The 27,615-nt window shown below is 33.9% G+C and overlaps 1 protein-coding gene across 1 annotated transcript in view; it reads right to left on the bottom strand.

Annotated features, from left to right (window-relative positions):
* Positions 1-572: 572 nt before the first annotated feature.
* Positions 573-27,615, bottom strand: part of LOC134529676 (inhibitor of growth protein 3) — a 43,567-nt gene continuing 16,524 nt past the window's right edge. Inside the window, exons 5-9 of the mRNA XM_063364017.1 lie at positions 24,023-24,109; positions 11,695-11,933; positions 6,613-6,773; positions 4,790-5,081; positions 573-4,406 (exon numbers count right to left, since the gene is read on the bottom strand). Coding sequence (XP_063220087.1) covers positions 4,281-4,406; positions 4,790-5,081; positions 6,613-6,773; positions 11,695-11,933; positions 24,023-24,109 — 905 coding nt within the window. The 3' untranslated portion in view covers positions 573-4,280. The remainder of the gene's footprint in view (positions 4,407-4,789; positions 5,082-6,612; positions 6,774-11,694; positions 11,934-24,022; positions 24,110-27,615) is intronic.

Genomic DNA, 27,615 nt, shown 5'->3' with positions numbered 1-27,615 from the left:
ATTACGTAAATGTTTTGTTGTCTATTCAGACACAATGTATGGAATTTGAAGGTTTGTTGGAGTATGCACACAGGCATGATGATTACACTGGTTCTTATTGAACGTATTTATTCTAATTGATTATTAATCTAAGAAATATTTTTAATCAATTTACTTATAGCAAACATATTGTTTTGCACACATTTATTATCTGGTATTTTAATTATATAGGAGTGCATATTTAACTTTTATTGGCATTTCATGTTTACAGTTTTTCTTTATGATAAATTGTGTTTGCACGATTTTGATATCCGGTTATAATTTAAACCCACTCTTGTGTGCGCCTAGCATTTATCAGATAATCTATTGTATATATTCATAGATTTATGAAGCTTGAATAAAAATTTATTGTATATATTGTACATTACCACTTCACACGAATCACTAATAAGACAAGATATTCCGTACAGGGGCAACACGTTTCACATATTGATCGTTTCAAATCAAGTGTTTTCTCAGTAGCAGGTTGGAGCTTCCAATGATGGAGAAATGGTCAGTCACTGTATGCTTCAAATTAAATAGTGTCCACAAAATATTTTGAACATAAATTTTTATTTTGCAGAAATATAGTACAAATTTATATTTTTAAAATACCAAACACAGTTTTTTCCTAACATTTTCAACTCACATTAAAATTTAAAATGTAACCCAGATAGATTCAAATAATTTTTTCTGCATAAAGAAATTATTTAACATAAATTGACAAAATTCCAGAATGACAAAAAAAACTTACACATATACACATTCACTGTACCAATCAAAATACATAATACACTACACATCAGCAGCAGGAGCACAATACTTGCACACTTCAAGAAAATAATCCATATTACTATCATACCTTGGTTATTGCATAATGTTTGCACCACTGCTTTAAACTTATAATTTAACGATAACATTACTATCATAAAATTTGTGACTTACTCGTATGTTATGTCCACCAAATTAACTATAAGTTTAGACTCTCCTCACCGCAAAAGCAAAGATTTGCTGGCTGTTATTATAATTTGAAATTGTTTAGACCTTATGTGTGCTTAGAGAAGATTGCATGCTGGCTCTGCTGCTTTTCCTTTTTGAATTTACGAATGCTGAAAGCACAGCAAAAAACCACTCTCTGTCCAGCACAGATATCAGGCTGTATTTTCTCATGGAAACTGCACGTGGCTCCCAGTCACGGTAGCTTCCTAGCTTCTTAAGTGAGTCAGCTGCCAGAAATTTTTTTAGCTTTCATTTTTTTTTTTTGCTAAGTGTGGTTTTTATACAAGTAAATACAACTAAGCCAGCACCACACAAAACCCATTTCCTTAACAGTTTTCTATCCATTTTCTGTTAGCACGCCTGCTCCCATGTATTTAACATTTCAGCACCCTTTCACGGGGTCTGGCTCTGGGTAAAAATGTTTTCATACCCGAAGTCTTAGCCAAAACCGTAATCAAATGTGTTCTATTTTACTGCTATACCCACGAGCCGAAGTCATCAAGATGGCGGACCCACGTGTTGCAACATAAACCCTTATATATTTACTTTCGTAAACATTAGTGGACACACCAAAAATAATGTCTCAAATGAAACTTTATAATAGCTTAACTACCCTGGAGTATACTTAGTAAACTTAAATAGTCATAAAAATAAGTAATCACAAGTTTTAAAATCACAAGTTTTAAAATAAATAAGAAAAATGGCATTACAATAATAAAAATATATATTTTCCTTCTGAAGCCTCAAAAGTTTCGATAGCATAGTGCTAGAGCGCACGGTTGAAAAGATCCAAGGAGAATTTTTGACATGGTTCAAACCTCAAGACTTGAAAAAGTTTTACTTTTTTTAAAATAACACATTACTGGATTATATGAATTGTGCTTTTAACATATATGCATTAGAACATTTTATTTATATGATTGCTATAATATTATTAAAGACATAGCTCATTCCATTGTTTATTATTTTATACTACATACACCTAAATCTTTTACTTTTTCTTAAAATAAAATTATATGTTCACAAAAGTAAATTAAACCAAAAATTTATTCACTAATTAAAATACCAATACAGTACAACCCTGTTATAACATTCTCCAAGGGACCAACATAAAAAAATGTCATAAGCAGGAAAATGTTATAAGCAGGAAATCATCTTCACTTTGTAAAAATTACACGTGGATTGATTAAATTAAAAAGTATAGGTAAAACAACACAAAATACAGGAGTATTACACTAAGTACAGCAATAGAGTGGAAAATTGGTTAATTTTATTTATAGATAATACCTAATAATATGCTAAAGAAAAAAAAATGTTTTGTACAATACAGTTCAGAGTCGAAACAGAAATATTCAACTCTTTTGCAATCACAACACACGTTTTGTTGGGGTTCCTGTCCACTTGGTTAATAAACTGAATTTTTTCAGCTACAGAATATATTTTCGCTTATATTTATCGGCCATCATAACCGTACAAAAACCTGAATAAAATTTCAATACGGCGTATTTTAATTAAATACGACCGTGACTACAATAAGTAAAAAAATAATAATAATTACGGTAAAGGTTAACCACAAACAAAAGCCGTGAATATATCCATAGAACAGTTAACCATCTCAAGGTGTTAAACCTTTGAAACAAAAACCAGCACCATAGAGTATAGTAGCACTGTTTCCGACCATGTATCAGTGCACAAAATGTGCATCATAAGTATAAAGGAACAAGTCATAGGCTAACAAGCGCGAACAGGACGCCATATTGATAGTCGATCCGGTGCAAGTTGTGGAGTGCGTGTGTACCATGTCTATGGTGAACTACTCAAATGTAAACATCTGATGTTTGTATATGCGTGCTGTATTTTCTAGCTATGGTTTCGCTCTAAATTATGACTTTGAAGGAAGGGATACCGCAAATTGTGGCAGTTATCAAAGTAAATTTGAACGTTAAAGGCGGGAATGTAGAAGTTTTAATATTGTTATAGGCGGGAAATTAAAGCATTGTGATAAATGGAGAAATGACGGGACCATGAAATTATGGTGTTATAGGCGGGAAAATGTTAAAAACGGGAATGTTATAACCGGGTTGTACTGTATTCATCAGGAAATGAATGTCCATAAATTAGTTTATTCATTAATAATGCTTCATAGAAACTCCACATTTGTTAGCCTAAATGAAAATGCAAGATGGTTTTCTTTCATTTCAGATTTAAATTAATTATTGGCACTACTACTATCTTATACAATTTCTTAAAGTAGTTTAAAAAGTTAGTAATCAATTAACATACACAAATATGTGAACTGGTAGAATTCTGAATTATTAAAATGAAATGAGCACAATTAACACCATTCATTTGCTGAATGAGCTGTCTGATAAATGTAATAATATAAATATATCATAAACTAATTAAAGAAAATTTAAATTCCCTTAAATCTTTTTAATTTTATATTACTTAAATTTGAAACTTACTTACTTAGGAAAATCCAATCTCATTAATTTTAAAATTGCTCTTTATTTTTTTAAAATAATAAACCAACTTTGATATATATTTTTTTGCATGTGAAGTGTAGAAGATAATGTATCAAAAATCATTTATCAAGTTACACAATTTTTAAAACACACGGCTGCAATTTTTATATACTTTCAGTTTTTGGTAAAATGGTCGGCAACATGTTTATCTTACCCTAATATGCTTGCGTTGGTCGGCAACTGCCTTGGCTGGTTTTCTGTTAGCGTTTTAGGTATCGTGTGTATGGAATAACAAATTATTTCTTCTCTTCTGCTAAACTAACTTTTATGCGCACTTTTATACACATGGGTATAACAGAATGTATAGCAGAAATTGGGCATTGTGTAGGGTGGGCTTTATCAACAAATTACTTATCCTTCATTTACGTCAAAGAATAGTAATTGAAATGAATTACACCGTATAGTCAGCACAAGTTTGCCAGAAAGAATATATATATATATATATATATATATATATATATATATATATATATATAAAAGCACTTGTACAATCTTCATAACTTTCAAGAAAAAACATACATTTTAATCATAAATAAGTTTTCCAGGAAAATGATTTTTTAAAAAATCATGAGAAACCATTACATAAAACTATAAGTCAAGCGACTATCTAGATATCATTAAGTAGAAAGTAATTTGGAAATTACAATCAATGAAACCATTAGGTATAAAAAAAATAAAGAGACAATAGGAGTCTTAACGTTAACACTGGACACAGGCACGTTGAAAAAAAAATTTCAATTACACAGCATTTGCTTTCCTTGATCCACGGCGCTTCATGGAGGAAGTGCACTGAGGACAGTACCATCTGCCCTTTGGTGGTGCCATTACTCCCACACAATTATAGTGGAACCACTCGAATGGACACTGAAAAACACAATCAGAAGAAATGTGCCAAACAAGGATGCAAATCAAATGCCACAATATATTTTGTTTACTGACAAATTCAAGCTAGATACATAGTAACACCGGGAAAAAAAAGTATTTACCCGCATATGGGTTGCACATTTTATAAAGATTTTTTGTTTAACAACATGTAGTGTGATCCTTATGCGAGTTTTTCACACTGGGTAAAAAAAATAAAATTTTAACATTGCACTGTGAGGTTGAATATGTGCTCAAATAAATAGCCTGCATTGGTCAACAGTATGTGTAAAGCATCAAGAACTGCACCGTTATGCTGCATCTGCCGCCTGCCTGTAGCTGTAACTAAAATCATGTGTTTAATAAATATTGAAAAAGACACTCACATCCTTGTTGTCACATGCCACCATGTCGCCATACGACACTTGATTGCAGATGCAGTAACGTGGCTCGTTGGGGTCGAAAGACCAATCAGGGTTGTCTGCATTCAGGTCCACAGCCAAGTCCGCTGTTGTCGAGGTAGCAGGAGCAGTTGCTGCGACAGCAGTGGAGACAGCAACTCCACCAGTGTAACTGAAAGGAGTGGGTTCTTGGGACATCTGTGTAGATGTGACCACAGGAGTTTGGGCTTGTAGCACCTGGACTGAGGCACCAACATTTGCCACTGCCAATGACTTCCTGCACACAGAGAACCAGTTTGTTAATGGTGGGCCAGCAGAAAAATAATCCTTATTTTATCCTTTCTCTACCTCCACCCAGGGGCGTAGCCAGGAGGGGGGGGGGGGGGGTTAGGGGTTCAAACCCCCCCCCCCCCACCCCTTAGCACCAAATCTTTAATTAATTTCTTATTCATCACTCAAACAAATTTCATATTAAAATTAATAAAATTTTTACCATTACAATATTTAAATTTTAGTACCGAAAACTGCTAAAATAGCACTATTTAACACCTTAAAATCCAAATTTTCCCGGGGGAGGATCCCCGGACCCCCTGCTTTAATACGGGGGGCCATGCTTCTTAACACCCCCCATACACAAATCCTGGCTACGCCACTGCCTCCACCATATGAAAGGCTTTCACACGTTACCTAAATGGATTAGGAAAATGCAACTACAATGAAATAATACAGTCTGCGTTAACGACACTATAATGGGACACACATATTTTTTCTCCTTTTTGAACCAAATACCTCTACCTCTACAGTTTTTACTAAGCTTCTACTCTTTGCTACATAACTACATATACCAAACCTAAATGTTCTAATATTTTCTAGCAAACATGACAGCATATAAGCTAAGGTAAGCTTTTTATAAATGAAAACTGGAAAATAAATTCACACCTTCATGTAACACGTACGGCCACTTGGTCTTGCGCATGGAAATAGCACCACCCTTTTAATGCAAAAATTAAAAAATACTTTACTGTGGAAATGACTTGTGTGTAAAGTAGTGATGGCTACTGTGTATGTGTTAATGAACTGTGTGTGAACACATGTGTCTGCATGCATGTGTACTAGGGTATCTGCTGGCATAATCCTTGCACCTATTCAAGGTCGGGGTAAACTCAAGACAATAACATAAAAAAAAGTTTTTGTTTTCTTTTGAGCACCTCAACCCTCAGACAGGTTCAGCAAAGAAAGAGGAGAGGAAGCTACGCAGCCAGCTGGCAGAATGGATGACCAAGCTTACACTACACTAAAAAGGAACGGAGAAACTACTTATCCAGTTTCAAAGAAATTTTTCCACTGCATGGTTGTCATGAAAGTAAATAATTATAAAACTCACACTTTCACACATGCAATAATCCAAATACATAGATTTGTGCGATTGTTTCATAATATATTATAATATAATATAACATTGTATAAACAGCATCAATCAAAGGAATGATTGAATGACTGAATGAATGAATGAATGAATGAATGAATGAATGAATGAATGAATGTTTGAGAGGTGAAACTATGAGATTTGAGTAGTATTGGAATACAATGACAAGAAAAACCCCAAAACCCCAAAAAACCTATTCTAAGTGCAAGGTTTATACCATGTTTCCAACTGCAAATAAATCCAGCTTTGACTGTCAGAATTTAACTCATGACTGCCTTTGTGAGAGTCAAAGCTAAAAACAGTAGTAAAATTTTAAGTAAAGTGTTCTTACATAGACCCTACAGCTACTTTGTTAATAGACCATAAAAAATTATGATTTTACCCATATTTTTTTTGCTTCTTTGTAGTCTCCTGTATAGCTGCAATTGCAGTCTGGGCAGCACCTGCCAGCTCTTTTCCTATGCTGAACTCATGAGCATGAATTCCTGTATTGATTGCTTCATATGAGGCTTTCAGACTTGCAGTTCTACGACCTTGTTGCATCTGAACACAAAAAACCTCTACGGTTTACGAATTTCCTGGTGCAAACCGATACAAATACTATCCACATGTTTTACTTATGAAATAAATATTTACAAAAAATTAATACCTTTTAGGTAAAAAAAAAAAAAAAAAAAAAAAAAAGCATGCTAATACGAAATATTTGAACTCTTAGAAATTGAGGGCTTTCAAATTTTAATGTATTTTTTAAAAGACTTTCATGATTTAAACTAGTGCATAAGCACACACATGTCATACGTAATTTCATATAAAAATATTAACATAAAAGATTTAACTTTTCATGTTTAAAACACATCACATCCTACAACATGGGCGCACATAGCAAGCAAATTTCTACTTTCTTTGATATTTCTGCATAACAGGGTATATTTCAGAATTACTATGGAAAACAACAATGTTGAAGTTCAGGAAACATTGACAAATATTTCATTTTTCATATCATTCAAACTATTAATAATTGCTTAAATAAAATCTTAATAATACAACAAATTATATTATTATGAATTGCAAAAATGTAAACCGATGTTATTTTGACGTACAAGGCTTCATAAAATCTAACAAAGTCGTCTGACGGGTCAAAGCTTTATTCTTCTCACACAAAATTTACTAGTAGCATGCTAACAAATAGTGTAGATGGAGTGTAGAATCAAAAGGCATTAAAACAAAAGAAGAACAAATCAACATGAAGATTGAAAAATCACGTAACCCTGAATTCATGAAGAAGGAATAGTGTAAGTCGAGGTTGTAGTTAACTCGGCACTCGTCAGAGAGCGCGCTTTGCATGCAATCGGCGAGATACAAATTTTTTGAATACGTGTGCACACTCTATACGGGAAGCAACATAACCAAACATGAATTATGCCAACTAGCACTGGCTACATTTTTGTAAGTGGTACACAAACAGATAAAGGTTATAACGTTTAAAAAAGTCTTTAAAAGAAAATTTACACATCAGACAACTTTATATTTCCGTTAATTAAATAAGTAGGTCGTAATGTCCGAATAAATATTAGTTTTATACTTTAAATACATAGTTTGATACCGAAAAAATACCCACACAAAGTGCTCGGAATCTAATAGCGGAACTAAAATCATGGGACGTTTACGGGAGAGGTTTATTAATTCAAATTTTGACGCCCTAAAATATAGGTGCGACGATTATGCACGTGCGACAATTGTGCGATAAAAGAGGGTATTAACAAAAAAAAATGAAGTTTACAATTTGTTTTAAAGCATTCAGTATTTTCTATCTTTCTTCGCATTTTGCATGTTCTTGACAATATCACAATACCATGAAAGATATAAAATCGCACCTACAAGAGGTAACAAGCACGTACATGTATGTAGCACCTTTTCTCTATTACATTATGGAAGGAGACTTCAATGAATATGTCTTTTCGTATGTAGCTTTGAATTTCTTTGACATTCAGGATATAGATTTAGCAAACACTGCTAAAAGTAAACAATACGCTAAAATATTTGTTTCTATGTTGTGCACAGCCTTTCCTTTCCCACTGGGATGTATCTGTTCCCCAGTTGGTTTGCTTCTGTACTGTAGTGCATTGCGAGAAAATTTTCTTCAAGGCCATTACAAGTTGACAAGCCAGCTAGTGTTTTGTGTGGGTATATCTTCCACTTTACGCTGGTTAAATAGCCTTTCAATTGCTTTGTTTTTGAGAGTTTTATAGCACTTTATGATTGCAGCCTACCAACTTGTTTAACCATGAAAAACTAAAAACTGTTTTCATTTCAAAATACTTTGATTGCTTGGTAACATTGTAATTATTTTAAGAATAAAGTAAAAGTTTTGATGTAACCTCATAAATAGTGATAACATAGAATTATTGTGGTAAGGACTATATTTCTTACTGAGCAGGTTCATTAGTATATTGATTTTTGTCTTGGCCACAAAACCTTTTAAAATCTGTGATAGTTATGCTACAGGATGTCTACTGAGTTACAAAAATAAAAATTAGTGACTTTTTCTTGACTTTTTCATGACAATTTCTACTAAAGTGTGACCACGAAACTTGTCAAAACGGTATAATTTTTAAATGTTATAAAATTAATCTTGAAAAAAAGGGCCAAGGCCAAAGGTTGTCACATAACCAATTTTATCCTTCTGCATTTTGAATTTTTGTGCTACACAACACTGTCTGGGAACATTATGGGGGACAAAAATACTAGTAGCGCAGGAACCTCTGTCAGATGTGTGTGTCATTACCTTATTAAGTGACCACAATATTTCTGCTTTCCACACATTAGAAAATATTACAATTCCATTCCGTAGCACTTTAACCTCTTCGACAATGATTTCAGTTGGAAAATAAAATGTGGCGGCAATTTACGGATTTTTTTGTAATTTGTAAACATAGTCGTTAACAAAACCAAAACATGAAAATACATCACACATTATGTGCACAAATTTTTGGCTTTCTTTTATCCTAGCCAAACATAAATTTACGTTCCATACACACAAGCAAGCAGTAAACAAACGAACTCAACGCTATAATTTCGATTATGAACGCTAGCCATTTGGCTAACAATTTATCGATATGGACGCGGGACGCACACATTGACGCCTTGACAGCTACAATCGATTATGTGCGATCGTTGTGCGCTCTGTAGAGTAAGAATGAAACTGACTACGCCGTGGCCGCCACGGAACGAATACCACTTTTTTTTTAAGCGTGTAAGGTACGAGAATTGAATAAATTACGTTTTCACAGCATTCTAATGGACTTTTTTTTTAAATAAAGAAGAGCTAATCCCTATTATTTAAATTTTCTCTGCATTATATGTGAAAATTATGACGTTGCCTATAGAAGCTGTAAGCAACATTTTGAATGGGATTTTAAAGCAAACGTCTTATGGCGAAAATGGCGGGACTGGCCTAGTTAAACACGGGAAAATGTATTGTGTGGGAATATCTTATGTAATGATTTTCCTGAAAATGCAAGCTGCCAAAAGCACAAAAAATATGGTATTTACAAGATCAGTGCACAAGAAATACACATTAGCCTTGTAATTAATATTTTCGTGACTTTTACCAAAATATACTTAAAAATGGTGACTTTTTCGGGACTTTCGTGACCTTTTACAACATTCGTGACTTTTTCGTAACTTTCGTGACCTAGTAGACACCCTGTGCTATGATTGTAAAATTTCCTATCCCATTTATATACTATTCATGACCTTAGAACTTGAGTGTACGCTCTTGTTACCTATGGAACCCTACTAATTGGTGTTTCTTTCAAGGTATCTGAACATCTTTGGCGACTATTTAGTTGATTAAACCTTATGTTTCTTGTTAAAAAAACTGGGCCAAATTTTTCAGCAGCTTCCTTACTTGTAAGTATGTAATAATTTCTCTCTGGCTTTGGTCAGTTTTTCATTAAAAAAATGGTACATTGTCAACAATATTTTTATTTCATTAATAGCTAACCCCTACAAAATACTGAGAATAAAGATGGGCCAAAAGCTCGAAAAAAGTTCCAAATCAAGCGAGTAGCTAGAGCATAAATCGGCTAGATAAGTTTATTGCATTCAACACGAGACGCGATACATGTTTGACATGTGCAATAAACTTAAAATCATGTACCACTTTTATGGAATTATTTTAAAAGCAAACTTCTTAATTTTTACGTTCCTACTGTTTACGTTTAGCCAGAATTTACATGGTTTTCTTAAAGTATTGTGCCGCGCAATCCAGTAACACCAAAAACTTGAGATTACAAAATTAAATAAGTGCTATCTATTTCTACGACATCCTGAATATTCATGATAACTTAATAATGCATTTTATACATTACTAAAATTTACATATTTAAATAAATACTGCGTAAAATTAAAAAATACAACTTACATAACTCCTCGCTTCTAGTATATTCTGGATGGTTTTTAAAGTTCATACCAACTGTTGCAGACTTCCACCAGGTATATTACCAAAAATTATTAAAGGATAAAAAATAAAATGGAAAAACTTACAAACCAAATTAATTACAAATATTATAAAAGTGCAACAGAGTAACAGGTAAAATAATTTACAAAGTTGGCATAGCTAGTCTATGCCATATTTTATCTTAAATGTCTCACGCGTCCTTTTTCTACTACAGGAGCAATCAATGTTCGGTATGCCCGTAGGAAAACCAAAAGCAATAAGTCTTGTTTCGTATCTTTATGTCTTTATCTATTCAAAATGTTGTTACGGCTTTAGTTAACCTTTCTCCCGGTTGTGTTTACACTTTTCGTTTTAGTAATTTCATAGTTTAAGCACAGTTCTTTAACATGTCCATTAAATTATGTTAAAACAAGTTTATTAGGTTATTTAAATAGTGAAAACATTACAAACTCGGGGGAAGTAAAAACCAAACTGTAAGGTTTGTTAGGTTGGTATAAATACATTAAAAACACATACTTAATACATTATTAAATGCATAACAATTATGTATTAAAACTTCCTGTAACTTACATAACATTAACCAACATTTATATTTAGTTATCATTCCACTGATTTGTCAAAAGTCACTCTTCTGCATGGTTACCAACAAATTTTATTTTCCAAAATAAGGCAAAAAACATAGTATTAAACCTATATGCCAGTAAAATATATTTTGTTAACTTATTTGACTTAGTACCAATGAGAAACTACTTTTAACATTTACCAAAATAATCAGTACTAGTTTTCTGCATACATTTTGAGAGCAATTACAGGCAATTCACTATTTCTTACACAATAATTTATTAGATGTCTTACTAAATGCCTGCTACCAACTGACTTAGCTCTAAGAGGTTCCTGTGTCCTTTAAGGATACTAAATATTATTAATGAAGGAACATGGGAGGCTAAGGTACAGACTACACTGCACTATAAAAGACTGTGACAGAACAAGAGAAGAGTATACCTGCTGTGTGGCTGCTATAGCCTGGGAGGCAGCTGCTGCAATGGCGTTCCCACCTGCTCCAATGTGGCCTAGATTGTAGCCAACGTTTGAAGAACTGGATGGGAGAGCGGTGGCCTGTGAGACTGGAACCGAGATGACAGGGACTGATTTTGGTTCAGGTAAAGCAGCTACTGGCTGCTTCTCTGCTATAATGCGCTTCTCCATGCATAGCAATGGTAAGCTGGTCTCCCGCTTCTTTTCTGAAAAAATAAATAAATAAATAAATAAATATATGATTTGGAGCTTTATTTTGGACAGAAAGGTTTTCTCCCGACTTTTTGTTATTACTAACTGAAATTCCGGCCAAAACATTACTTACAAATTCGACATAAATCAAAAAGATTTAAACCTTAAAATTTGATGTCAAAATGAAAAATCAATAGTACTGAAGTAGGAACCACTTGATAGAATAACGAGTACAACCAAATTTTTAATGTATTTTAAATTACAAATAAAATAAGCAATAATGATTTATTTTGTGTTTGCATGGGGTTGCCAGTTTCACAAGTTGAAGTTACCTGATTTTGAAAGCGAGTTTTATGAGTCATTCACTTCATACAGCCCTTGCAGATTTGCTGCTGATGATGATTATGCCACACTTCATTGCACATAGTGTTTTTTCTCAAATTTGTTTTTATTTTTGAATTTCTACATGATTCCCGGTGCCATTTTTCCCCCCACCGGCATCAAAACATGTGCGGTCTGGTTTTTCGTTTCCTACGCATCCAGTCTGTACGAACAAAGCAAAAATCACAAATATATTCTCCTTGAAAACATTATGTGCTTAATCTCCTTATCAAGACAAAAATTAATTTCAATTTTATCACAAGTGATAAAATTATTCTATTTTTAAATAACTCTTTGTAACTTTAACTCTAATAATCGATATAAGCCGGTAATCTCCAGAATTATTGCAAATTAATTCCGTGTTGGATTATTTATTGACGATACATGCCCATCAAAATAAATGGCAGCAGGTAAAATTTAAACAGTTTAAAATCAAAATACATGTTTGCAAACACTTACTATTGATTCACCCACCTCAAACTATTGAGTAATGGCTCCAACTTGTATGTAAACAGGCGTAAATACTTTTTTCCTGGTTAAACTTTGTGTTTACAGAAAAAACCGTTGGAATTCACAAAAAGAAGGAAATACAACCGAATTTCAGGATATTAAATGTTTCCAGATTTTTTGAGGCGCCTAAACGTCAACGAAAGCTGTGTTTTCCATATAATTTTGTTAGCACTAGATGAAATTCCAGAAATATGTTGTGGTTTCCCGGAATTACCTGACAGTTTTAAATTTCCTAACTTTTCCAGGTTTTTAGTCCTGTATCAACCATGTAATTGATGTGTGATACTGGAGTTTCAAGAGGTAACTTTTATTGCAACGGACGACAAATGGTTCTTACTTGTGAAAACTGACAAGGCCTGCAGCGACTATTAAGAGGTCAAGCTACCTGGTATGTAATTTTGCTGTAAGATGATTAAAAAATATTTTTTAATATGAAGCCACTGAATGTATTCACAATCTGTTTCTGCATAAAAAAAAATATTCAGCCTACATGGTTAACTTACTTCAAGACAGTTGGCAATAAAATTTTTTTTTACTCAAAGCCCTTCAACATAGCCAAAATTTAGCAATTTCACACTGCTTTATCTCAAACTCTTGTAAATGAGTATCTTGGAAACTACTTAAGATGTATGGACTGCACTGGGTTACTCTCTTTTAAACAAAAGAATCATATGTCATCGCTTAAAGTCTCATAGATGCATGTAGCACGCCAAAACCTTTCTTCTATTTTTAACAATGGTAATTTCAATGACAAAAGTAAAAATAAACTGGGGAAAGAATGGGACACAGCCTATAGAAAGGAACCATCCCAGAATTTGATTGCAGTGATTAAATTTGCTACATACCGAAGCAACTGTGTTAACAGCAGTCAGTCACTAACTGAAGTGACGATCGATTGCAGGGGGAGAAGGGAGGGTGGAGTGGGAATAAGGATGGGAGGGAGGGAGGGAGGGAGGGAGGGAGGGGGAGAGAGAGGTAAACTGTAAAACCTGATCATGTCAAGCTGTCTTTCCTGCTGTCAATATGAAACTAACACAACATTCCTGGAATTATCTAAAAATTCATGGTGTTTTCCCAGTTAGTTTTCGGTCATGTCAAATCCCCGCCAATTAACTATTTTTCACGGTTGGTAGACACCATGTACATCTACTTGAAGTAATAAACCCAACAGCCTGATACATTGAGATAGTAAGTGTTACGTTTGAACAAGTTGTGACTTTTCAGTCTTCAGAGCCAGAAGAGTGAGGCCGTGTTTACTGGATCTGTCTTGCATCATGGATTTTGAACAACCTGTAAACATGAAGTTTTGTTGATTTAAAAGCAGAAATGAGTCCGTTGAAGACAAGCAATGGTTGTGACTTCCTTTGACCTCAAAAAACGTGAAAAAGTGGCAAAAATGGTTCCTTCAAAAAGGCTATTTACTATTCAAAAGCTTACCATAGAACTAAATATCTCACACGGGTCCGTACAAAGCATGTTAGCTGATAATTTACAAAAGAGACAAGTGCAAAATTTGTTGCCAGACTTTTGACTGACGAACAGGATCATCTTCATGCAGATACGGACTTCATGGCAAAAATTATAACTGAAAACACAAATTTTAACAAAAAAAAAACCAACTTTAAAAAAAACTATTCCAAAACAAATTAATATGCACTAAAAAGTAAACAAATAATAATTCCATATTCTTCTACAACTTAATAATCAACTTACTTTTTATCCTCATTAATATGTAGGTACAATTAATGTGTTTACCATGCAAGAAGGTAGGTATAATGTAGTTACAATTATTGTTATTTTTGGAGTCGGTGTCACACTTCAAATCTAACTCAACACATACCCACACCGTCCTTCTTAAGGTAAGTTTGCGTTTAATATTGGCTATATTTTCGTATCACCGTTTGCTACATTATGTCTCAGCATAGTGTCGTATTAAAGTTTGTTTGTTTCGTTTAAGAATTATTTATGTCGTTTCAAGGTCGCAGATATTGTCACAGTATATTGTCATATAAAAGTTAATTTGTAATTGGGTTTAATTAGGTATTGGTATTCTGTCATAGTACTCACAGTATATTGTCGTTCGTATAAAAGTTAATTTGTAAAAAAATATTTCTTAAAGTATTCTCGTATTATTATTGCTTGGAATATTGTAGTGTTTCCTTGCTGACACAGACTCCAAAAATAACAATAATTGTAACTACATTATACCTACCTTCTTGCGTGGTAAACACATAGATCGTACCTACATATTGATAAGTAGAAAAAGTAAGTTATTATTAAGTTGTAGAAGAATACGCAATTAATTTTTAACTTTTTAGCGCATATTAATTTGTTTTGGAATAGTTTTTCTAAGTCATTTTCTAAGTCTTTTTTTTTGTTAAAATTTTTGTTTATTTTTTGATTTTTAGTGAATCTGAAGTACACTAACTAATTTGTCTGAATATGGGTAGACCTACTACACGTGCTGCTCATATGAGACAGCGCCGTTTAAATGAAACAAACGAGTCAGGGAGAAACGCCTATCTCAACAGAGGAAATTGACCTCGAGGACAATTTCAAAAGAGACTTGCGAAGAGCGCAAAAACAGACTTTCGAAAATGCGGCTTTACATGAAAAAGTTTTGAACAGGGAAAATATCAAAAAACGTAGTCACCGTCTCGGCTTGATCAACGATCGTCTATCAAATGAGATGGAGGAGCAACGTGCCCACCAACTCAGCGTGATACACGATCGTCTATCCAAAGAGACAGAAGAGCAACGTGCAAACCGTCTCAGCTTGATCCACGTTACGGTAGGTGACAAAAATATCCGGGTAGACAATAAAAGATTCGGCCTAGTATCGTTAATTTGCTCCTAAGAATTGAAGATTTGCGTTACTTTGTCACGGATCCCATAATCAGAACCTAACCAAATTTTCATCAAACTACCTTGAAGTACATCAATTCTAATAAAAAAAAAGAATCATCGAAATAGGTTGGCGTGATATTGAGTTATTCGGCCATTTTTCACGCACAAACTTAATTCAAATTTAAGACTTATATGGTTTTCTAATGGATCCATTGTCAGAACTGGACCAAACTGAAATGGGACCACACGGAAAGCACTAGCTTTCAAATAAAAAAAGAATCATCAAAATCGGTTCACCCAGTCGAAAGTTCTGAGGTAACAAATAAAAATTTTTTTTTAATAACACAGACGAATTGAGAACCTCCTCCTTTTTTGAAGTAAAAAATGAAATTTGAGTTATTACATTTCACTTAATAAAATAAAAAGATTTTATTTCCTTTTAATTTGAGAGTTTTCATTGTCTGAAAGACGAAACAACCAAATCCCATCACTATCAATATTTTTCTCACGCGTTCAGCTCATCTATCCAATTGTCGATAATTGCATCTTTCTTGCTCAGGCGATGAAAATTAAGCAGAAAAAAAAACAAACGTAGATTAAGTCCTTCAGTAAAAAGTTACTTGAAGTACACAACTAGTGAGGCCCTAAACCTGGCCGCACCTGGCGAAACACAGTCGCCACGAGCCTAAATGCCGACAAAGATGGTCACAATTTCTAATTAAATGGCCGAATGAAAATAAAAATGTTAGGTAACTTAAAACTTGGCATGGCTCTGACCACCATCATTAAATTTCCTATCCCACAATTCTCCGACATAACATATTTGGCGAGAAGCCACCGAACGCGCCCTCGTTGAGCAGCGATCGACAGACGACTGACGAGATCATGGCACTGGTTCCTCCACGCAGGAAGGACAGTCACATGACCTCACCGACCAATCACATACACTCTTCATTCACACTAACAATTACAAGCCAATCAGAACACAGAACATATACACTGAAAACCATTTTCACACATAGAAACAGGGGATTCACTTTCTCCTCTCTCCAACACCGTGGGAGAGTAGTTCTCCTCCAGTTCCCACGCAGTGACAAGATATCGTTACAGTCTCTCTCTTACTGGGGAATCACTATTTCTTTCTCACTTGCACTTACAGGCCTCTTATGCCTCTCTCTACACATCACCCTAGACACAGTCCCTTGTTCTAGAATCATTATGCAACATCTGCATTCTAATAAAAACGTAATATATAATTATAATACAATATTCAAATTTAAATAAATAATAGAAAAAAAACTCATTACACATAATATTAGGTAAATATAAGTAGCAAAACAAAGTTGAAAGGATGACAGGAAAAACATGATTATTAAATAATTATAAATTCAGAATAAAATATACTGGCAACCTAACCTGTTCTTAGTAACAATTTTATTAGTAGAAAAGGCATGTATACTGCAATGCTACAGAGTATACGGCTATGATCCTAAGATGAAAAGTCAGAGTTCCCAATGGAAAATGATTGGCTCTCCTCACCCTAAAAATGCACGTAAATGCTCTTTTTTTTTTCGATAGTAAGGCCATAGTACAATCAGAGTTCATTCCTATGGGAACAACTGTAAATTCTGAATAATACAAGGTCGTACTGCAATGTCTGCGGAATGATGTACACAGAAAGAGATCAGAAAAATGGGCCAATAGCTTCCTCCTTCATCGTGAAAAGGAGTAGTGCCACACCTAATTATTGATTTGAGAGTTTTTGCCAACCAAACATTTCCTGTCGGTCCACATCTTCCTTACTCTCTAATTTGGCACCATGTGACTTCTGGCTCTTCCCAAAAATAATAACATTGCTAAAAGGAGAGGGCCATCATGAAGCCGCTGAAAGACGTATTCCAAAATGCTTCCAACCATGGAATTAACGTTGACATAAGTGCATTGATAGCCAAGGAGAGTACTTTGAAGGAGATTAGTTCAAATTTGATATAAGCTTATTTCTTTCTTTATAATAATAAAATTATTCACCTAATTTTTTGATACACCTTGCATTTAATCTGTTTTATATCAAGCCTTTTGGCGCTGTTGGCGTAAACGTCCAAGACGACAATGCCAAAGTATAGTTAACTAAAGTACAGCAGCTGGTGAAGGGAAACTTGGTACATGATGGAAAGGATGCACATAGTGCCCAAAACTGCTCAAACTCTAGAAGGGGCCCATGCGCAAGACATCTGCGTTCTCTCCCTTTGCCTCCTGCCGGCTCGTGGTCTGAAGAGGCAGTTGATACCGAGTACACTGGCCATCCCCTATCCCACGAGCACCACTATGCACGGCTGGCCATGCCCAGACACCCCAGGAAACACGTCCTGCAGATCTTCTATGCAGGGAGGATACTTAAGTATGGAAACTGACATAATTTATGAGGGTTTTAGAACAGAACGTTTGATCCAACTGGTGATGTGATTTTCGGACAGAATTAGGAATTATCAAATAAAACAATTATGTCCCTGATAACAATAGAAGAATACAGTTATTGTCTCTCTCTGATATATTTTTTTATATAATCAGATTTTTTTACAGCAAAAACATAAATCGGAGGATAAATGGACAAATGACTGAATGAAACAGTATTCTATTACCAGATTGTGAAAAATAGAAAAGATTAAAGGAACGTTTCAAAAACAATAGGTCCAGCCTTCACAACCACATGAAACTTCTACACAGTAACACCAGACAAACCTTTTAGCAGGTATTACCCTGAAGAAATTGAAAACTTTCGTTGTGCATCATGTACTCTGAACATTCAGTAAGTAGCATGCACATAAAATAACTTTCTTCCAATATCCAGAAATTGTTCAGGCGGTATCACACTAAATATTCAAAAATTGTAGAAATAAATAATAATCTTAAATAAAAAAAATGATGTACCTTTTTTTAAAGTTCTTTCATTGAATAAAGCAAGGTCTATAAAACACCTCCAGTTTGTAGGCCTGTGCGAATATTCAAATTTTCGGATATGAATAATAAACTATTTGTGTTTGATTCTACCTCCAATACTAACACTTCGAAATAACAAATTTTCCTTTGCTTACAAATATTTTACATAGAATAATACCTCATGAGTTTGTCATATACCAACGTTCACTGGTGAGATTAAGTCCTTTGTGCGATATACATACCCTTCTTTTGATGTTTAAATAGGACTTCATAATCAAAAACATGAATAATAAGAGACTTTTAAACAAGCAACAAGTATTAAAAGTTTTTTCGCTAATGTCTCACTTAAAAGTAATGGAATAAATCATGTAAACAATTCAAAACACGACACATTTGTCATTTCAAACTTGAAAACAAATTATTATTTGTATTATTTTTAACACACGCACCACAAGTGGGAAAAAATTATGCCTGTGCGAATATTCAAATTTTTAAATATCAAAACAAATAGGTTGCTATTTGTATTCAATTCAATTTTAAATACTTAAGGCGAGGCCACACAGAACGCTACACATTGTTCGCTGTGTTCACTGCACCAGGTGGCCACACAGGATAGACTAGTTCGTGATGTTGGAGAGACGACTGCTGTGGGATTCAAGTGATGATTCAGACGATGATAATATTCTGCTGGCTTTCTTAGTATGTAAACATAAAAAAGAAATGGGTTCATGAAGTCAATTCAAATAGAAAATAATTTGAAGAGTTACATCATTTGATAGGTGCATGAGGACAAAGCTAAATTTGTAGATTATTTCAAAATAATTACAACTCAGTTTGATAGCATTTTATTTCTCATAAAGAATAAAATTGAGAAAAAAAATCTAAATGACAAGGAAAGCATTTTAGAAGAACAATTGACTATTTGCTTGAGGTCAGTAAACAATTATTTCATGACGATATACTTCATTAGCTATTAATCTTCAACGAAATAAATGGAAATTCAAGAACAAGGGGAATTCATACCAATAATTATTGTTCTTTTAACCTCCTATGATTTCAAATTCCAGGCATTATCTTGCATATCTTGTTTTCTATATTCTTCTATTGATTTATTCCATAAATATGGATATTTTCGTATTTCTTCAATGAACGTTTCCATCAACATAATTCTAATTTAAACCAAACACAGACATAAAGTATAATTTTGCGTGAAAAAAGATGATTTTGTTTATCTGCACATGCGCAAAATCAGCAACTTTTAGAAAAATAGCGATAACCAAACACCTGGTGACGTCGAAAACATAGCGAACATAGTGGACACAGCTTTGTGTGGCCAGTGACAACTGAGATGCAGCTGGCTCTATTTTACTTTCATACCGAACATCGTGAACTTAACGAGCATAGCGCCCTGTGTGGCCGTAGCTTAACACTTCGAAAAAATGAATATTCAGTCATTTACAAATTTGGGGTTTGTGGGATCTCGAATGTCTGGAAAAACTTTGGAATCACAGAAGTTTTCTCATCGGGCGGGGACAAAATTTCCACAGTCTTTACATCATGTTTTAGGGTTATTTATGTGGAGTTTTTGCTTAATCTGGCCATATAAATTTTGAGAAGACTAATATAGTACGGCCGGATTTAACACAGTAATTCGAAACAATTAATAACACCCACAAAATCATCAGCTAAAGTATTTTACAGAGAAGAGAGTCGGGCAGGTCATTAAAAATAGATTAGAACTGACAGCATACTGATAATGATAAATACATGTTTGTAAAAATCAAAACACTGCGCAGGTGTTAATGTTGACAGTTTTCTGATCAGAGGGTAGAAACACAGCATTCCAGCTCTGTGATTAGTTTCATTCAGAACGGGGTGGCGAAGAGAAAAAACCTGTATAGATCTCCTGGGAAAACATCTGGTCGCATACTCACAGCAAAGACTTATAAAGCCAAATACCAACGATGTTTTTTAAGTGGATAATACACAACCGGACAACCGGATACAGCCCCCCCCACCACACACACACACACACACTCCTACCACAGTGACAGCTGAGGCAATCATTTGCTCCTGCATGGTCCAAAGATAAGGTCACACTATGAATGGGGGGGGGGGGGGGGGGGGGGGAGGAACTTTGCCTTTTTTTACCAAGCTCACAAATACACTGGACAGTAAAAAAGAGGAACATTCTTAGCAGCTACTGTGTTCCTACATTTTAGTTAAAACAAGCAAAAAAATATAATTCATAAATTTTAATATATGAGAGGGGACCCAAAAAAAAAAGGACTGAGATCGTGCTGCCATTCGTAGACTTAGTAGTGAGTTCTCCCGCTAGATGGTGTCAGTAGATAACTTTACTAAACAACTGCCCAGATGGCATAAGTTTGTAAGTTAACATTCTATCGTAACATTGTTTTTCTCTTACTGTTCTCATGTTCCCCCTGCAAAGTCGTTATGGCAGATTTAAAAGAAGAAAGAGCGTGTTTGAAATTCGGTTTCCTGCTTGAAAAATCAGGAACGGAAGCTTATTAAAAGCTTTAACAAGCTTTCAAGGAGGATGATATGAGCCGCACACTAGTTTTCGAGTGGTTTGGGGGCTTTAAACGTGGTGAGACGAGTGTTGAAGACCATGCTTGTTCTGGGCACCCTTCAACATCTCAAAACGATGAAAATGTGAAAAAATCTGCCAAAAAATCAACGAGATCATCGTTTCATTATAAGGAGAGACAGGAGCGAGATGGAGCTCATGCCAGCTGATTTTGACTGAGGATTTGCAAATGAGACATGTTGTAAATTTGTTCCTTGCCTTCTCAAACTGGATAAAAAAAACAACATTTGATTGAATTTGAGCCAGGACTTGAAAAAAGACATTGAAAGTGATCCAAACTTTTTGACCAAAGTCATTACAGGTGATTAGAAATGGTGTTAGGGGTATGACTCACAAACCAAGCAAGCGTCAAGCCAGTGGAAGACTCCCCCAGACCAAAAAAAAGAAAGGCAAGCGAAGTCGAATGTTAAGACGATGATCATTGTCTTTTTGATGTTCGTGGCATTGTGCACGGGGAATTTGTTCCCCCTGGCCAGATTGTTAACCAGCACTTTTATTTGGAAGTTTTAAGACTTTTGCGAGAGGATGTGCGCAGGAACCTCTTGGAATTTTGGCGGTCAGGTGACTGGTTCCTTCATCACGACAACACCCCGCACACACGGCCTTGCGAGTGAACCGCTATTTCGCCTCTCAGGGGTTGTCTGTCATTCCCCACCCTCTGTATTCATCAAACCTAGCCCTGTGCAACTTTTTTCTGTTCCCGAGAATAAAGAAAAATTTAAAAGGGAAGTGTTTTGATGATGTGGAGGCCGTAAAAACAGATTCGCAAAGGGCACTGGACGATATCAAAGTTGAAGAGTTCCTGAGGTGCTTCAAACAGTGGGAAACAAGACTTGACAAGTACATTGCATCTAATGGAGAGTACTTTGAAGGTGACTGAAGGAATTTTGTAAAAATGGTAATAAATAAATTTTCCATGACAAAAATCTGAATTTTTTTTTGGGTCCCTCATATGATAAATAATGATTTATTTTCACATAGTGAAAAATATAAACAAATAAGTTTAGAATTTTATTTTAGACCTACATAATATTTAACTGTAGATTATAACTGATTACTGTACATTTTTAAAATCCACCCTCTTGAAGTTTCTTCATACATACTGCAATTAGGTACCAAACATATTCACTTTGCACTAATTATCCAATTTTTTTTTATTTTTTCCCGATCCTTTTTGATTACAATGAAAAATAATTATTTATATTTTTCCTTCAAAATTTAAATATTTCAACAAAATTTTACCTGTAGTAATTGTAACTGACTTACCCTAACCAACCTTTCACTTTAGTATTATTTATTTAATTAACCAGAAGCCAATACACAACACATTTACTTTTTCTTTCTATTTGTATTTGTTATATGTGGAAAGAAATTTTAGTGGGATTCTAATTAATACTGTTCGAATTCTGTATTTGTATTCGAGAATAATTTTAAATACATATTTGATTCAAACCAAAAAAAAACTGATACATTCGCACAGGCATAGAAAAAATAACCAAAAGTCAACAACCATGGACTAAACGCCACAAAACACAGACACTACTCCAATGAGATGAGTACTAAAAGAAGTAATCGTAAATTTCAATGGCGTATAAATTGATAGCCACAATCTCTAACATCATGAGATACCGAACCAGCTTACTTACTGTACGATGAAACAGATGTTGCGACTCAAAAGTATATAAATAAATGTAAATAATTGTTTTAAGATGCAAGATGAAATTAGCAAAAATTGTGTTTATAATACCGCTGAACTAAATTACAATTTACCTGGTTGCCGTAAACAATAAAAAATCTGAATAACTATGGTTTAAATATGTAAATATGAGCTAATTCAATAACTAATTTGGGCAAACAAAATTTAAAAAAAAGATTAATGTTTTTCGTAAAATAGATTGCAATTGATTTCACGGTATTTTGTGGTTTGTGAAACTTTTTCTAGATCAAAATGTAGAGTAGCAGGTTGTGGAAAATAAGACGAACAGGAACTGAAATGAAAGTTTGGTTGGTTAGGTTAAGTTAGTTTGGCTACATCATTAAAAAACAGTTATTTTATAATTTAAATATTTTAACAAACATTTTCCATGTAATTTTGTAGCTTAATTAATTTAACCAACCTTTCACTTCAGTAATATTTGTCTAATTTTCCAAAGTTGTTGCATTATGCAAAAAAAAATTTTCAGTGAGATTTTTAATTCTCATTCTTACTATTCTGTTTTGATATTCATATTCGCGAATAATTTGATATTTGTATTCGTATTTGATGCGAACCAAAAAACTGATATTCGCACAGACCTACCAGTTTGTATTTAGCAAATCATTTAAATAAATTTAATTGCAAAATTGATTTGGTAAAATGTATTTGTATTTAACAACTGTAGATAAATAAATTTTAATTTTTTATATAGGCTGTAACCAGATAAAGAACCAGCAAAGTTACACATTCCACACTTTATGGCAACCTTAAAAAATCAATATTACTGCACGATGGTAGTCTACAGTCTTAAAAACTAATAGTTTCAAAATAATCAATGAATGCTTTGTTATGTGTTTATACTATGTATATATATTGTTTAAATGTGTATATTTTGTGAGTTAAGTACTTAGTTTTGTAAAACGACATAAGTTTAACTGTATATTGTTAATTTTACTGTATTAGCGATTGTTAAGTAGTTATGTTTTGTCTTTTGACGAAACCTCCCTATAGGAAGAAATTAAAAAAAACAATATTAAAAGAAATCTGAACATTTGTACCTCAAGATATTTTTGCTGTACGGTTTATTCTGGGAAAGTTATTTGTAAACCAGACTAACTTACCATAGGGTGAACAGCGTACTGAGGTGAAGCTATATATATTTTCTTTCTGACTGTTGTTTTTCTGGGGCTGGTCAAGTTCCAGGGACCCTGAAAATAGCCATCAACCACTGTTACTTAAAATTTTTCTTTAATTTTGTTACCATGTAGATTTTTTAATTTCTAGTTCTCGAAGAACACTTGCCCTAATTAAATATATTACTTACCATGCCATTAATTCAGATTCCATTATTTCTCTTTTCTCAGAACTTATTAGGTCAAAATTAGAATATTGTTCAGTAATATGGAACAAAATTAATTCTCTGTATTGATAAAATTGAAAATATTCAAAACAAATGTATTAAACTTATTACTCAAAAATCATTTCCCTCTCCTCAATTAACATCACTTTTTGATCGGCGTGCCCTCCTTGACCAATTTTTTATTTCCAATTGTTAGTCATCTAAAATCAATTGTAAATACATCGTAGATAATATTGGTTTAAGAGTTCCCCAGTATCATAGTCGACTTACGTCTACTTACTGTACAATCAAGAGAAAAATGATATTTTTAGATTAATAAGCAATTATAATAGATTGGACCTAATAGTAACAAGCTTAACCAATTAGTAAATTATTTTAGTAGCACTTGCAGTCAACTCAATTAAGTGTATTTTTGTTTGTTGGCAATCTAAATTTACTATTATTCTAAATTCACTTATTTTCTGTAGTTTTGAATTAATTAATTTTTTGTTTTTAATTTTTTTTGTTTTGTGTCCTTTGTCTGTGGTGTGTCTTGTGTATTATGTTTGTTTTTTTGCACCGTGCACACCCCTGTAATCTCTTTTCAGATCATTGGTGTGCATGTTCCAAATTATAAATAAATAAAATAAATAAATAATGTATAACAAATATAATGCAAAGAATAAAAAAAGTAGCCAAGGATTCAAAGAATAATCTTTTTAATTTAAATGTGAATATAACCAGAAAAAATTACATGTAAATAGTGTGTACGAGCAGTTTTACCATGGGGGAAAAATAAGACACCCATATAATTTGTGACAGAGACATACAGTGTTTTATTGCATAATCGTCACATTGTTATTTTAAGGGCGTCAAAATTTGTGGAAAAAAATTCTGGCATAAATATGGCAAGATGTTTTCAGTCCCGCTGTTAGATTCCGAGCGCTCTGTGTTGGTAATAAACATGACCTTGCCAAAGATCATATGACAAAGCACCGTGCAACAGCAATTGGTTTTCAAGTTGCTGTCACGCAATGTGGGAAAATATAGTAATTACAATTACAAAAACTAATTTGAGATGTACCGGCACAATACGATTTCCCATCCAATATGGTAAAATATTTTGGTCCTGCCTTTCCTCCAAAGATGTAGGTTATATTTTGCCATGCAAGATGTTGCCCATGAACTTATTTTCCCAAATAAAAGATGTATTTTTAAGTTGAAATCCATTATTCGTTAGGATATTACCACTTAACTTGTACTTATTTAACTAACAGAAATACGAAGTTGTCTGATGAGTAAATTTTCTTTTAAAGATGTTTTCAAGCGTAATTACGTTTATCTGTTCATTGCCGCTGTGTAGTACGTATAAAAATGAAGCCTGTGCTAGTTGGCAACATTCATGTTTCTAACCCGAACTAACTGGGCCCAAGATCAGTTCAGGTAAGGTATTCTGTAACATAGCTTATAATACTTTCACTAGCACAAAATCACTAAAGATTCTGATAATCGGGTGAAGAAATTAAACTACACACTGACTCTTATTGTAATATGAAATGAGTGTACTAGTGTGCACGAACCCGCAGCTCAAAGCCAATAATTGCACCTTGGATGACATTCCCACCCTCATCCTGCTGCCAACCCTCTCTTACGTGACTGAGCAATGAATTGTGTTAGTTTAAGTATAAAAACTTTCAATAAAAGTCCTGGGTATTTCCAGGTTTTCCTGAATTTAAATTCCAGTTTTCCAGACTGTTTAACTCATTCACTACCCAATTTCCATATGTTCTTTGTAACAGTATGTTACACTTGAAAACACCTGCGCACAGATCTGGAGAGTTTAAATGTCTAGTAGCGACCCAAGTTACTGCCCTCCCCAATTGCTACACAGTTTATTAATGATTTATTATGGTCTCTCATCATGTCCAGTACTATAGTTAGGTATTCAGGCATTATTTTAACACCAACATTTTATTCTTTTTAAGAAGTATTTCCTGTGTCTGCCAAATGTTTTATAATCATAATTTACATGATTTGTTTGCTTTATAGTGAACAAGCTTCTAGATGTTATATTTACCTGTTGGCTTATTTGCATAGTGTTTTTTCATGTGTTTAACATATTTTTTAAGTGTTGCTTGTTGGTTTTTATTTGTAATTGCATTTTAAAATAATTTTACTTTTTGCCATGGTCCTTTGTCTGACGGCAAGCAGGTGAGGTGGTTTTCCAGTTGCGTAATAGTTAGAGAGCGACAGAGAGTTTGGTAGCAGTGAGTAAGGACTCTGGAGTTTGTCGGGCTGTTTTTGCCATGCACCATTATTGGGTGGTAATTTTTCCATGTATTATTTTGACTGGGTAAAAATGATGTCGCCGAACTTTGTGATTTTGTTCTCATTTTTGCCAGAAAATCCTCGTTGCGAGAGTTAGGAAACTTGTATACTGCTATGTTTTTGTAAGGGATATGCTGTGATTGGCTGGAAAAGGTCATGCACCTGCCACTTCATTTGGGTGGTACACATTTTCACGTAGCCTTTTTAGTCAGTGTCCGAACGAGGTACCGGTAGGTCGTGTGTCGGGCGGTGATTCACAAAAACATATTAATGTGAGTTATAGAGAATTTCGCGGCTGTGGTCCATGCGCTAGCTTATATAATCAACCTTCTTTTTCATCGTTTCAAACTGTAACTAGAATTTTTTTGACCAAAGTCACAGGTATTTCACCCATAGAGAGGATAAAGTGAAATTTGTCTGTTTCAAGGACTGAGTCTTCCAGCTTGTACCATGAGTTCATGTAAAACCACGGGACATAACTGATAAATATTTTTTAATATTCATCCTTTTGGTACCTGCGAACAGTCGACACATTTGTTTTTGGAGTCAGTGAAGAGGCTATGCGCGAATTGCTTGTAAATTCCACATGTACCGTATTTACCCATGTACCACCCGCCCCCATGTATGACCCGCACCCCAAATTTTCAACATACTCTCTGGAAAAAAATTTTTTTCACTGTAATGTCTATTTACATGTGCCTGCATAAATAGGGAAAAAGAGTCTGTCATTGTAACAACAAAGAAAACTCTTTATAACTGCAGCACAGAATTTTACTAACACAAATGCATGAAATATTAAGAAAAAAAACCCAGTAATATTCATTGTCAAAATAGTAGATCAATTTTTCCAAACAACAGACGTAAATTTGGTGAAATAAATTTTAAAATGTTTGTATGCAATAACCACAATCGTCAACTGTTCAGTCCGTTGCAACATCCTGCAAATAAAAATAAAGCTCGTAGTGCCAAATAATTAAAAATAATGAGTGATGCCATAAAACCATTTTATTCAACGTACAGGGTGTCTACCAGATCAAGTAAATTAAA

The sequence above is a fragment of the Bacillus rossius genome, chromosome 2, assembly GCF_032445375.1.
Source record: "Bacillus rossius redtenbacheri isolate Brsri chromosome 2, Brsri_v3, whole genome shotgun sequence".
In the NCBI taxonomy this organism is placed as follows: Eukaryota; Metazoa; Arthropoda; class Insecta; order Phasmatodea; family Bacillidae; genus Bacillus; species Bacillus rossius.
This window is presented reverse-complemented; position numbering and strand designations above follow the sequence as displayed.